The following is a 14,160-nucleotide window of genomic DNA, read 5'->3' as shown; positions in this document are numbered from 1 at the left end:
TGGGTGAACCTAGGTACACCCACAATCGCTCGCGCGGCTGCGTTCTGGACTAACTGAAGTCTTTGAACACTCTTCAAGGGCAGCCCCATGTAGAGCGTGTTACAGTAATCCAGTCTTGAGGTGACGAGGGCGTGAGTGACTATCCGAAGGGCCTCCCAGTCCAGGTAGGGTCGCAATTGGTGCACCAGGCGAACCTGGGCAAAGGGCCCGATGGTCACAGCCGACAAGTGATGTTCTAAGGTCAGCTGTGGATCCAGGAGGACTCCCAAATTGCGAACCCTCTCTGAGGGGCATATGATTTCACCCCCCAGGCTAAGGGATGGAATAGCTGGACGATTTTTGGGAGGGAGCATCAATAGCCACTCGGTCTTGTCGGGATTGAGTGCAAGCTTGTTCGTTCCCATCCAGACCCTGGATGCTGTATTCCAAGTGTGGCCTTCCCAAGGCATCATAGAATGATATTAAGCAATCTTGAGTCAAGTAATAAAGGTTTCGTAAGCATATTCCAATCTCATAGAGGAAACTATTAAGGGAAGTACTCTGGGTATATCAAAAGCTCATTTCATTATGAAGAGAAGCATAACTGCGCTGTGTCTCTCTCTCTGGAGAATTTGCATTCATTCAAGGGAGGAATTGCAATGCAAGATCGTAAAATGGCAAAAACAGTGGCAGAAGCTGTTCATATCATATGAACCACTCAAAGAAACTGAGTAAAAAACCCACAAGGGAATTCTGAGTGAGTTCCCGACGGTCCTTCGTAGCTCCTTCATGCGAAAGATTTATGGTAGGTTGCTTTTAAAGCTATATTAAAGAGATAAGCAGCTTAGAACTAAGGTGAAATTTCCTGACAGTTAGAACAATTAATCAGTGGAACAACTTGCCTCCAGAAGTTGTGGATGCTCCAACAAGAGATTGGATAACCATTTGTCTGAAGTGGTGTAGGGTTTCCTGCCTAAGCAGGGGGTTGGACTACAAGACCTCCAAGGTCCCTTCCAACTCTGTTATTCTATTCTATTCTATTCCATTCCAATTCCATTCCAATTCCATTCCAATTCTATTCCATTCCATTCTATTCCAATTTCCATTCCATTCCTATTCTATCCTATTCTATTTTATGCAACAATCAGATTAACACATGAGTTGGAAGGGACCTTGTAAGTCATCTAGTCCAGTGGTCCCCAACCCCCGGTCCGCGGACCGGTGCCGGGCCGTGGAGTACCTGGCACCGGGCCGCACAGCGGCCGGGGGACATGATCGCTGCAGCGCAAAGGCTCCTGGGCCGTGCGCAAAAGCTCCTGGGCCGTGCGCAAAGGCTCCAGGGAAGAGAGCCCCGCGCTGGTACGTACGTGATATATAAACAATCAATGTGTCGTCGCGAACAATGCCCCCCCACCCCTGCGCGCGCTCAGCGGGCCACGGTAAAATTATCAAAGGCTGACTGGTCCGCGGCGATAAAAAGGTTGGGGACCACTGATCTAGTCCAACCGCCCGCCCAAGCAGGAGACCCTACACCATTTCTGGCAGGTGGCAGTTCAGTCTCTTCTTGAAAACTGAAGCTCCCATGATTTCTGAAAGCCAACTTGTTCATCCATTATTCTTTGTCTGGCCTTCAGGTGCTTTGGAAAACAGGGTGTATTATTCATTCACTCATTCATTCATTGAATTTATATTGCTGCCTATTCACGCATGGCGACTCAAGGCGGGTTACAGAATATAAAACTTCACTTAAAACAATAAAAAAGAATCAAATAAATTAATATAATATAATGTAATCACCTCCTCCCCCCACTGGCGACGGCATATATTGCTGAAAAACATGACTTACAACTACCATACACAGCTTCCCCATCGTCACACAATCAACATTTGGTTCCTTGGCAACCAGGATATATTTACTACGGTTGCCGTGTTCTGGGCTCATCTGAATGCCATTCGTGGCTTTCCCATCCTGCTTCCAACAAAGTCAAGGATGGAAACCAGATTTGCTTAACGAGCCTGTGATTCACTTAATGCCTATAGTGATTCCCTTAATAACTGTGACCAAGAAGGAGGCCATAAAAATCTGGCATGACTCACTTAACAATTGCTTTGCTTAACGGCATAGATTCCAGCGCCAATTGTGGTCGTTAAGTCAAGGACTGCCTCTATATTTTTCCAAGAACCAATATCAACCATCAGTCTAGTGGCTCCCAATCTTTTGCGTAACAGGGACCAGTTCCACAGAGAAAGGTTTTTCCGTGTACCGGAGCGGGGCGTGGCTTTGCACGCTGCCTGCATCCCGCGGGTGGGGCTTCGCTTGTTTGCGCGGCCCTGTTGCTGGCATGCTGTGTGTCAACCCTGAAGCTGGGCTGCCCGAAGCCATCTTGGAGCTTCAGTGCTGCCACATTGGACCTGAGGGATAGGGAGGGGGGATTAGAGATAGCTGGGATTTTGTAGTCAAAACAAAATACTTTCTCTTGGGAACCAAGGACGTTCTGATATCTGGCTGGAGGAAGGTGTGATGTTACCCGACTAGTGGACACTGCCTTGATTGGGCCTTCATTTATTTGTGTGTGTGTGTGTGTGTGTGTGTGTGTGTGTGTAAAACTTTTCCTCAATCCCGATCTGCCTTTTATTCACTCTGTCTCTCTACACACACACCACACACACATACTTTTCTTTAACATATATAAGTATTTAGTAAACAGTGTATTGTCTGGGTCATTTGATATATACACAGTTCTAATGACAATAATATTCTTTAGGTAAAGGTTCTCCTTGCACATATGGGCTAGTTGTTCCCAACTCTAGGGGGTGGTGCTCATCTCCATTTCAAAGCCGAAGATCCAGCGCTGTCTGAAGACGTCTCCGTGGTCATGTGGCTGGCATGATTGCACGGAATGCTGTTACCTTTCCACCAAAGGTGGTCCCTATTTTTCTACTTGCATTTTTTACATGCTTTCGAACTGCTAGGTTGGCAGAAACTGGGACAAGTAACAGGAGCTCACTCCATTACATGGCGCAGGGATTCAAACCGCCAAACTGCCGACTTTTCTGATCAACAAGCCCAGTGTATTAGCCACTGAGCCATTGCGTCCTATTATATACAAGTAATATTCTTTACTTGTATATAATAGGGTTCCTCCAACTTCTAATTTCTACCTTTATTATCTAACCATTGATAAAACAAATTCCAAGTTAAAAAAAATATTCTCTATCTTCTTTGTCCTTTATCTTTAATGTTAACCTATCCATTTCCACATGATCTAATATCTTTTTTTTATTATATTTTCATCTGTAAGTTTCCTCATTTTTCCAATATTGTGCAAATACAATTCTCGCTACTGTCAAAAACATGTAATATTAAATATACATTCACTTTGTCATATTTTTCGGGCAAAACACCTAACAAAAATATTTCTGGCTTTGAATTTATGTGTTGCTTTGTCATGTTCTCTAACCGTCTATGTATTTTCATCTAAATTTCTTTTTCCTTTGGACATGTCCACCACATATGGTAGTATGAACCCAGAAAAACTGTTACTTTTAATTAGGTGAAAACTTCAGAGTCGATTTTCACCAGATGCCAATATGATATTTCCAATAAAGCTATTCTTTGAGGAATCTGCCTGCCCTGGATTTTTGCTTGCTATGGATCTATTACTTGGAACCCTGACATTAAACTGACTCTAATGTTCATCGACTTTTAACAACCTCATAATCCCTTGCGGGATGGATTCTGGGCAACTGAATGGAGCTAGCAGTATGGCCGGATGCCCTTCCAGACGCCAATGTGGAGTTTTGTTCAGCAGCTATATTCTCAGTGCGCCCAGCGAGTTCTGGCCTACTGCACATCCTCAGAAGTAATTCATATGCTCCTGAAATGTCTTGCTTAGAACTGCCAGTTTATTGCAGCAAGAATTATGAACAAGTTTCATTGGCATTGCATTTCCTTCTCCTCTCGTGCTTACGGCCTCCTCAGCAGCTTTGGGAGACTTCAAATATTCCTAGAAACTCTTTGATTCACACTTAGCATATTGAAATGCTGTTGGAATAAAAAATGTGGCTTAGAAACCAGAAAGCATAAGCGATTCTTCTTCCCTGCCAGGGCCTATCAGGGACACATTTTGCATTTTAATTTCCTCTTCCTGAAACTGTGAAGTTGTACAGTACAAGTAAAAAAAGCGGAATGTTCCTAGACCATCTGTAAACTGCTGATACGTGCACAAAAACCTTCCTTGCCGGCATACATTCCAAAATATTCTGTAACCCAAATCGAACCGTGAGATCTGCTAAGAAATGTACTGTACAGCATCTTGCTCTAGTCTAGAAATAACTTCCTATATCCTAGCTTACTACTAAGCAGTGGATATCCATAACTCTAAAAACTTTAAGAATGTAAAATGATGAGAATGAGAGAGAGAGAATGAAAGAAAGAGGGAGAAAGAGGGAGAGATGGAGAAAGAGTAAAAGGGAGCAAATGAGAAGGGGAGAATGAGCGAAAGAGGGAGAATGGGAGAGAGATGGAGAAAGAGAAAGAGGGAGAGAATGAGAAGGGGAGAATGAGAGAAATAGAGGGAGAATGAGGAAGAATGGGAAAGATGGAGAAAAAGGGGGAGAATGAGAAGGGGAGAATGAGCGAAAGAGGGAGAATGGGAGAGAGATGGAGAAAGAGAAAGAGGGAGAGAATGAGAAGGGGAGAATGAGAGAAATAGAGGGAGAAAGAGGGAGAATGGGGAGAGACGGAGAAAAAGAAAAAGGGGGAGAATGAGAGAGTGAATGAGAAGGGGAGAATGAGAGAAAAAGAAGGAGAATGAGGCAGAAATGCTGGGGGTCAGCTAGCATATACAGTACATGCTAGCTGACTCCCAGCAATTCTTGAGAGGTTCAGGAATAAAAAGATTAAAAAACCCAAGAAAAACTAATTATGAAAAAAAGCAAAGAATAGAACATGACGAGGATGGCTGACCTACTCAGAACACAGATGGCTTCACTCAACCTTACCAAAGGCCTAAAAATCAGCTGAATCTTTCTCTTTTAGCTTTTTGCACATTGCCCAGAGTTACTGTGTGGTGAGATGGTCAGCTATAGAAATTGGATAAATAAATCAAAGAGATGCAATGAAATGCTATGGATCACCCCTCTTCCCCCCCCCTCTCTCTCTCACACACACACACATTCTTCCTCTCTTTCATTCACTCACTCATTTCTCTCCCTCTTTTGCTCTTTCTCCATTTCTCTCATTCTTCCTCATTCTCTCTCTTTCCCCCACTTTTTCTCTTTCTCCATCTCTCCCTCATTCACACTCTTTCTCTCTTTCTCCCCTTCTCATTCTCTCTCTTTCTCCCCCCTTTTCTCTTTTCCCATCTCTCCCTCATTCTCATTCTCTCTCTCTCATTCTCTCCCATTCTCCCTCTCTTTCTCTCATTCTTGCCCTCTCTCTCATTCTCTCTCTTTTGCTCTTTTTTCATTTCTCTCTTCTTCCTTATTCTCCCCAACTCTCAGTCTCTCCCTTTTCTCTTTCTCCATCTCTTTCATTCTCCCTCTCTTTCTCTCATTCTTCCCCCTTTCCCTTTCTCTCTCTTTTGCTCTTTTTTCATTTCTCTCTCATTCTTCCTCATTCTGCACCCCCCCTCTTTCTCTTTGTCTTTCTCCATCCAAATCACATCAAACTAATTTTATTATGGTCTTAGGCCAACATAGTCACCCCTTTCCCTTCTTCTCATCTGTCTCAGCCTTGAATTATGCTTCGTTATGCTGGTATTAAAAGAATCCAGTCCCTTCTTTTTCTAGTATTGTCCAAGGACAACCTTAAGGTGGCTAAAATTTGTTAAGTTATGTCACTCTTTACCAAAGAGTGAAACCAGGAGACTGAAGTGACTTGGAACAGAGACCAGAGAGAGATCTGGAATAAAGACAGCAAATTTCATGCCAACATAGTTTTGTAGCCAGATGGCACACAGCACTTCGACTCAGCAGTTGGAAAGGGCTAAAGTTCTTTTCTCAAAGGGCTTGTCAAGGTCCAATTCTCAAGTGGGTTTTTGGGAAGGCAGGATGGACCTCAGCATTTTTTAGATGTTGGAAAAAGATGTTACGGAGAAGGAAAGGGGTAGACAATGACTTATTTTAATATAACTGAGATATTTTAGGGAAAGATGCCCTCTTAGGTACCATCAAATGGTCTGATGTTGCCCTCCAACAGGACTTAAATTTTGGAGAGATGTAGCAATATTCAAAAGGTATATTTTTTTAAAAAAAATGTTTCCTTTCTTCCTCCCCTCCCACCACACACTGGCCACCAATCCATTTGACACTGATTCAATGAGCAGTTAAAAGTTAAAAAGCTGATCGCTGAAATACGACCTATCATGAATTACAATGACAAATTGTAAGCACTGTTCTGTACAGCAAAAGTTTTTGGAACAAACCTTTTAAAAACTTAACAAAGGAACTTTAAAACCAAGAATATTAGCAGCATAAACATCCAAGCCCAAATGGACCCCACAAAAATAGACTTGTGAAGAATTTTTAGTGCAATTGAAAACTAGGAATAAAGAATAACAGAGTTGGAAGGGACCTCGGAGGTCTTCTAATCCAAACTCCTGCTCAAGCAGGAAACCCTATACCATCTCAGACAAATGGTTGTCCAATCACTTTTTTTTTTTCAGTTATTTTTTTATTTATATATAAATATTTTGAATACAGTGTATCGTCTGGGCATATCATTTTACGAAAGACAAGAAAGAAAAAGGTAACACATATTCTGATAGTAATAATAATAGTAATAAATACAACATAATAATTCTAACCATATTTATAATTAGATTTCCTTTTTATGTTACTATTAATTATATTGGCATACTTATAATTATAGACAACATCCATATTTTACTTAATCATAACAATACTCTTTCTTCATCTAATTTCTACTTCATCTCTAACCATTGATAAAAACCTATTCCACGTTAAATAGTATTCTGTGTCTCCTTTATTTTCAATGTCAATCTATCCATCTCTACACAATCCAGTATTTTCCAGAGGTTGTCGATCTCTTCTTAAAAGCCTCCAGAGTTGGAGAACCTATAACTTCTGAAGGCAAGCCATTCCACTGTTTTATTGTTCTCATTGTTAGGAAATTTCTCCTTGGTTCTAGATCTGTTCTCTGCTTGATTAGTTTCCATCTTTGTTTCTTGTTCTGACTTCTGGTGCTTTGGAGAGTATATTGACCCTCTCATCTTTGTAAGAGCCCCTCAAATATCGGAACACTGCTATCATGTCACCCCAGTCCTTCTTTTCACTATAGACATACCCAGTTCCTGCAACCATTCTTCGTATCTTTTAGCCTCCAGCCCCCTAATCATCTTTGTTGCTCTTCTTCGCGTTCTTTCTAGAATCTCAACATTATTTTTATATCATGGTGACCAAAGGTAAAAAGTAAAGGTTCCCCTCACACATGCGTGCTAGTCGTTTCTGGCTCTAGGGGACGATGCTCATCTCTGTTTCAAAGCCGAAGAGCCAGCGCTGTCCGAAGACATCTCTGTGGTCATGCGGCCGGCATGAATAAATGCTAACGGCACACGGAACTCTCTTTCCTTCCCACCAAAGGTGGTTCCTATGTTTCTATTTGCATTATTATATGCTTTCAAACTGCTAAGTTGGCGGAAGCTGGGACAAGTAATAGAGGCTCACTCCGTTACGCGGCATAGGGATTCGAATCACCGAACTGCCAACCTTTCTGCTCGACAAGCTTAGCGTCTTAGTCACTGAGCCACCTTGTCTCCGTGGTGACCAAAATTGGATGCAATATTGCAAGCGCGGTCTTACCAAGGCATTATAAGCAAACAAACTGCAGAAAAGAGAAATAATGTACCACTTACCGCCATCACAAGCTCAAATGGGTACTTGTAGACTCTAACAGGGGACTGATATTTTTGCACCATTTTTACTTCACGATGCCTACGAAGAACGAGAAAAGCAATCTGTTAAATCCTCAACTCTCTGCATCAACCCGTTGAGCAAAAACACCTCGGTTTTGATAAGGGATCTTCTCTTGGAAGTTAAAACAAGGGAGAAAGGAAGCAGAACTGCACTTGAGACTGGTTGTCTTAACATGGAGAAAAGAAAATGAATTACTCCCCATAAATCAAAAGCTATAATTCTTTTTCTTTATTTTGTTGCCGGCCTGTCAACTACTCAGAGGCGACATCATTTTAAAAGCCGCTTACCCAACCTTTACAAGCTGCAACCAATTCCTTCTCAATTCATCTGCTATTTAGCAACAGGGAGAGAACAGTGGAAAGAGGGCATATTTTACAAAATGTTCTAGGCACACAGTTGAGAAAATTGCAGCATTTTGTCAAGCGACTCAACACCAACTGATTCACCTTACAATGAACAAGAGACGCCTGCGGGATCTGAACCTCATCTCCCGCAGATCTCAGCACCGCTGGAATTTTTCCTCTCTGCCCCCGTAGCCGTTGCTTTGAACCCGCGCATACATGGTCATCCAAGAATCCAGGGAAAAGAATGGCGCTACTTTTAGAAGCACTAATTAAATTGCTTTTTTGCAAACACAGTAAGATATGCTGCCTCCGCTTGGTATTAAATGCCCCTGAAGGTTACAAGCTTAGAATGGCTTCTTAATTTGGTTTTTTTTTTCTTTCTTGGTGCCTGCTATGAAAAAGGGAGATAGGTAGTCCTCGTCTTACGACCAGGAATCCAGTCCCAAATTTCTGTTGCTAAGCGAGACAGTGGTTATGTGAATTTTACCACCTTCCTTGCCACTGTCGTTAAGTGATTCATCATCGTTGTTAAATTAGTAACAGGGCTGTTAAGTGGAAATTGATTCCCCATTGACCTTTCTTGTCCGAAGGTCGCAAATATAAATCAAATGCCGGGTGTCTGAATTTTGATCACATGACCTGACCTTGGGAATACAGCAACGGTCGTAAGTGTGGGAAAACGATCACAAGGCATTTTTTTCAGTGCCGTTGAAACTTTGGTCACTAAATGAACCATTTGTAAGTCGAGGGCTAGCTGTACATTTCAAAAATGCAAGACAAGCATGAAATCAAACATGGGGGTGAAAAAAAATACTGTATTTTTGGACTATAAGACGCACTGGAGTATAAGACTCACCAAGGTTTTGAAGAGATAAATTTAAGAAAAAAGTTTTTGCACTTTGCAGGCCTCCCAAACCCTCTGCATGCCCCATTTTTTGTGAAAAGGGAGGCATGCAGAGAGTTTGAGAGGCCTGCAAAGTGCTCCTGGGGGCTGGGGAGGGCAAAAATGAGGAAAAACTGGCCCATTTTTCACCAAAACAGGCCCTTTTTTGCAAAAAACAACAACACAGGGCATGCATAGGCTTTGGGAGACTTGTAGAGTGCTCCTGGGGCTGTGGAGGGCAAAACCGAGCAAAAAATGGTTTGTTTTTATCCTTCCTAATCCCCAGGAGCACTTTGCAGGCCTCCCAAACCCTCTGCATATCCACTTTTGAGAAAAACAGGATGCGCAGGGGTGGAATTTCAGGAGGCCAAAAATGCTGTATTCAATGTATAAGACGCACTCAGATTTTCACCCTCTTTTTTGGTTGGGAGGGAAAAGGTGCTTCTTATACCCCGAAAAATACAGTAATTAAAGAAAGTTGCAGTTAAAAGTGACACAGGAAGATTACAAGAAATAACCTGGATTGTCCCTGGGACTATGTAGGACAGGCAGGGAGGCAGCTAACCAGAGGTAGGATGCTCTGGGTTCAGCCAGGTTCGGGCGATCCTCTAGTGAAGATTTTGCGCAGTTCGGCGAACCCTCAAATCCCACTCCTGACAGGCCCACCTGCCCCAGCCCTCCACGTGGCCTGTTTTGGATTCCAAGAAAGTGCCTGTGTAGAGGCTCAGGAAAGGCAAAAAAACGTACCTCCTGTAGGCTCCAAAAGGCCAGAAATGGGCCTGTTTTTGGCCTCCAGGGAGTCTCTGGAGCCTGGGAGAAGTCATTTTCCCCTTCCCGGAAGCTTGGTGGAAACCTGCAGACCTGGGAAGCGTGAAAAACGGGCCTCCTGGAAGTTCTAGAAGGCCAGAAATGGGCCCATTTCCAGCCTCCTGAGAGCGTCCGGAACCCGGGAAGGGCAAACACCCCCTCTCGCCGTGGTGCAGGAGGCTGACTAGGCCATGCTTACCTTGGCCACACCCACCCAGCAACCGGGCAGAGAGCCTACTGCTAAAACATTTGAAGCCCACTCCTGAAGCTAACCATCAGATTACAAGAACACAAGCGAATGGTCAGACAAGGAGGCCTGAACGCATTGGCAGCCTCACACTGCAATGAACAAGCACATTCAATTTTGTAGCTACTCAGATTGTTGGACAAGCAGGCTCAAAAACAGCCGGGGAAGTGGTTGAAACCTGGGAAACGGGCCCCTCGTCAGTCAACAGGAGTGCTGATTTACCACCAACCTATCAACTACTTAGAAGGCGAGGCTGGGCAGCACACAAACAAATGACTTAAAAGCCAGCCATCAGCCGACTCCAATCTAAAAAGCCACCTACAACAAGCACCATGTAAATACCCCACACAGAACAGCACACACTCTGCTAGAAGTTCCTTGAAGGTGGGCTCCAGCTCAGAAGACAAAACTTCTAGTCCTGGTGACAGAACCAGATTGGACCTTAAGTAACCTGGGCCCACCTTTCCACCTAAAAAAAAACACCATTGGATGCCCTTAAGAAAGGTAGAGATCAAAAGTTCTGCAGAAAGAGAAAGGAGAACGTACCTGAAATTTAGCATCGGCTTGCATTAAATCCATAAATGTTCATGAAGTAGCCATCTGTGTAATGCACTCCTGGATAAAAGTCTTCGCTCGCTGGTGCTACATTGGTAAATCCGTCTAGGGAGGGGGTGGGGAAGCAGACAGAACAAGCATTGGGCAACGCTAGAGACAGAATCGAGAGTACAGAAGCTATGTTGGGAATTACATAACATATATTTGAACTTAGAAGGAGAACAGAACAGCTGATGATATGAAGCCCTGCTAGAGAACTTGGAATGTCCAGGAGCTGTGGAAGCTTGTGACAGCCCAAGAATGCAAGCACTAAATCCAAGTGAATGTGGTTTCTTCTGCATGATTCAACCATTTATAAATTTATTTATTGGCAGATTATCAAGGTTTGGGGTCTCTTTGATATGATTCACTGCTGTTAATACATGCAATTTTAAATATACACTTTGTTTATCACATTTTTCTGGTACTGTACCTAATAAAAAAATGTTCAGGTTTAAGAGCTGCACGTTTTCCGGACATCTTTGCTAGCTACTGGAGGCCCTCATTATCAAGACACCCTTGTCATCTTCTACAGGATTTGGGCGGCCTAAACATTTAATAAATACAAACTATCAATTTGCAAGAATCTTTTAATTTTAGGGGAAGAAATGGAATGCAGTACATATAAACCAGGCTGCTGGCCTTACTACTGGTTCGGTGCATAAAATTTTTTGCACATGCCCGCTTCACTCACCTGCCTACGTGCACATTTGCACCTAAAAAGGTCTGTGCATGTGCACAATATTAGAAAAGGGGGGGGATTACATTTTTGCAATGCGGATTGTTCTGTCTATGTGCAGAACCACAAATGAAGATGGTGGCACTGATGATAGAGCCTGTTCGGGGGCATGGCATGTCGCGTTACTACCTACTCGGCCAAACCAGGCTGAACCGGTGGGACCTCACCTCCGATATAAACCCAGCATTATTTCTCCTGCAGCAGGAAATCTTTTTGAGTTCTTTCAACTTCCGGAAAGTTTGATTCCCCCATCTCTCCTTCCCTTCAGCTTATGACTAAGTCATCCATTAGCTTCATATCTCTGAAAGCAAGCCCATTCTTTCGCCACCCACACTGTGCCCTCCCCCCGTCCGCCTTCCCGAGTCCTGCTCCTATGCATTTATGCAAGCTTTTATGATCCTTTCATGCTGGCGATGAATGGATCCATTTAAACGTAGCAGGGAGAGTTTCTGAAGCAGGGTTGGGGCAGCTCCCAGCCTTCTATGTCACTGTGCAAATTGTTTAGCTTTCCCCGACATAATTGATGGCTGACATTGAGGCATCCAGCAGAAGGTTTCTAATCAAAGCGATGCAGGCAAGCGAGTTGCTCTACCTCTTCCAAAGCAATCCAGCTGTTTAGGTTTCCAAAAGCTGCGGGTATCTTTACATTCTCAACCCTTACATAAGTAAGCCTGCTCAAGGCTTCCTCCCTTCCTGCCTTGAAAAAAAAAAAAACCTCTGGAGGTTTGCGGTGCAGAGAGAGAAAGGTGCTTCCGGTCGTTGCCAAGAATTATCTTAATCTTCTGGGTCGTTTTGAGAAGCAATAGCAAGGAAAAAAAAAAACGTTTGGTGCATCCTAAAAAAAATAATAATAACCTGTTTATTTTGAGAAGCTGTTTTGGCCCTGAAGTCCGCTTGGTTGAATTCCTTCGGTTAGGGGCAGATGGCATCAACACACATGCGTGTGTAAATACTTGTGAAGGTCCAGGGAGAAAACGCTGGTAAACACGAGACCCAAGTGGATGTACTATGCATGAGTAATCTGGAGAATTCTGCATGTTTGCAAGAATACACAATAGCTGATGTAAAACTGAACCGGATCAGATACCAGTCGAGGATGCTTTCCCATCAAAAGAATGAAAATTCAACATTTTGTGATCTTGGCAGTTAGAATGTCATATTCTCTGCAATTAGGAAGCTTCAAGCTTCTTGCCATTAGATCGGAAGTACAAATTCAACGTGCACATAGTCAAGGCTATGGTTTTCCCAGTTGCAATTATGGCTGTGAAAGTTGGCGTGACCCATCAAAACCGCGCTCGACTAAGCCGCGCCCGATTAAACCGTGTCGCTGACATCATCAACAGGGCGACAACAGCCAGCGCGGAGAAAGAAGGGCGCTTTAAATAGCGCTTTGAAAGCAAGCCGATTCAACTTAAGGTAAGGGTTAGCTTTAGGGTTAGGTTAAGGGTTAGGTTAAGGGTTAGGATTAGGTTTAGGGTTAGGTTAAGGGTTAGGTTTAGGGTTAGGTTAAGGGTTAGGTTTACGGTTAGGTTTAGGATTAGGTTTAGGGGGTTAGGTTTAGGTTTAGGTGTTAATTTTAGGTTTAGGGTTTACAGCGTGCTTCTGTCTCCGCGCTGTTGTCACCCTGTTGATGATGTCAGCAATGCAGTTTAGTCGAGCGTGGTTTAGTCGAGCGCGGTTTTGTGGTGGAACCGAAAGTTGGACCATAAGGAAGGCTGAGCACCAAAGAATGGAGGACTTTGAACGATGATGCTGGAGAAGACTCCTGCAAGTCCCTTGGACTGCAAGGCCATCAAACCAGTCCATCCTAGAGGAGATCAGCCCCAACTGCTCTTTAGAAGGCCAGAGCCTGAAGGTTAAACTCAAATATTTTGGCCACCGAATGAGAAGGAAGAAGGACTCCCTGGAGAAGAGCCTCATGCTGGGAACGATGGAGGGCAAAAGAAGAACGGGATGACAGAGAATGAGGTGGCTGGATGGAGTCACCAAAGCAGTCGGCCTGAGCTTGAATGGACTCTAGAGGATGGTAGAAGACAGGAAGGCCTGGAGGAACGTTGTCTATGGGGTCTCAATGGGTCGGACACGACTTCGCAACTAACAATAATAAAAAAACTCAACATTGTTAACTACACGGCAGAGATTACAGAACTTACTTTCCCATCTGTCTTCAAACACAGGATGTCCTGGGCTTACAACAATTCGCTTAGCGACCGTTCAAACTTATGATGTCACTGAAAAAAGTGACTTATGACCATTTTTCACACTTACAACCATTTTAGCCTTCCCCGTGGTCATATGATTTGAATGCTTGACAACTGATTCCCATTTATGACTGTTGCAGTGACATCCAGGAGTCATAGAATCGCCTTTTGCGACCATCTGACGAGCAAAAAGTCAACGAGGAAATCAGATTCACTTAACAAATTTTGTTATGGCTACATAGTATGTAACTCCTTGAAATCCCCCCTCCCATTTTCCTCACAATAGAAAATGGATAGTAGAATAACAGAAAGTGTGGCAGGCCAAATATCCAAAAGAAAAGATGGCTGCAGGCTTGAAACTCAGGCTTACAACCTTGCAAGATCACATGATCAAAATCCGGGTGTTTGGGCAACTGGCATATATTTAT

The 14,160-nt window shown here is 43.4% G+C and overlaps 1 protein-coding gene across 1 annotated transcript in view; it reads right to left on the bottom strand.

Moving 5' to 3' along the window:
• SEC14L5 (SEC14 like lipid binding 5) overlaps window positions 1-7,919 on the bottom strand; it is a 56,400-nt gene extending 48,481 nt beyond the window's left edge. The window contains exon 1 of the mRNA XM_032230828.1: window positions 7,857-7,919. Within this exon, the coding sequence (XP_032086719.1) occupies window positions 7,857-7,919 (63 nt within the window). The remainder of the gene's footprint in view (window positions 1-7,856) is intronic.
• Between the last annotated feature and the right edge of the window lie 6,241 nt (window positions 7,920-14,160).

This window comes from Thamnophis elegans, chromosome 14 (assembly GCF_009769535.1).
Source record: "Thamnophis elegans isolate rThaEle1 chromosome 14, rThaEle1.pri, whole genome shotgun sequence".
Taxonomy (NCBI): domain Eukaryota; kingdom Metazoa; phylum Chordata; class Lepidosauria; order Squamata; family Colubridae; genus Thamnophis; species Thamnophis elegans.
This window is presented reverse-complemented; position numbering and strand designations above follow the sequence as displayed.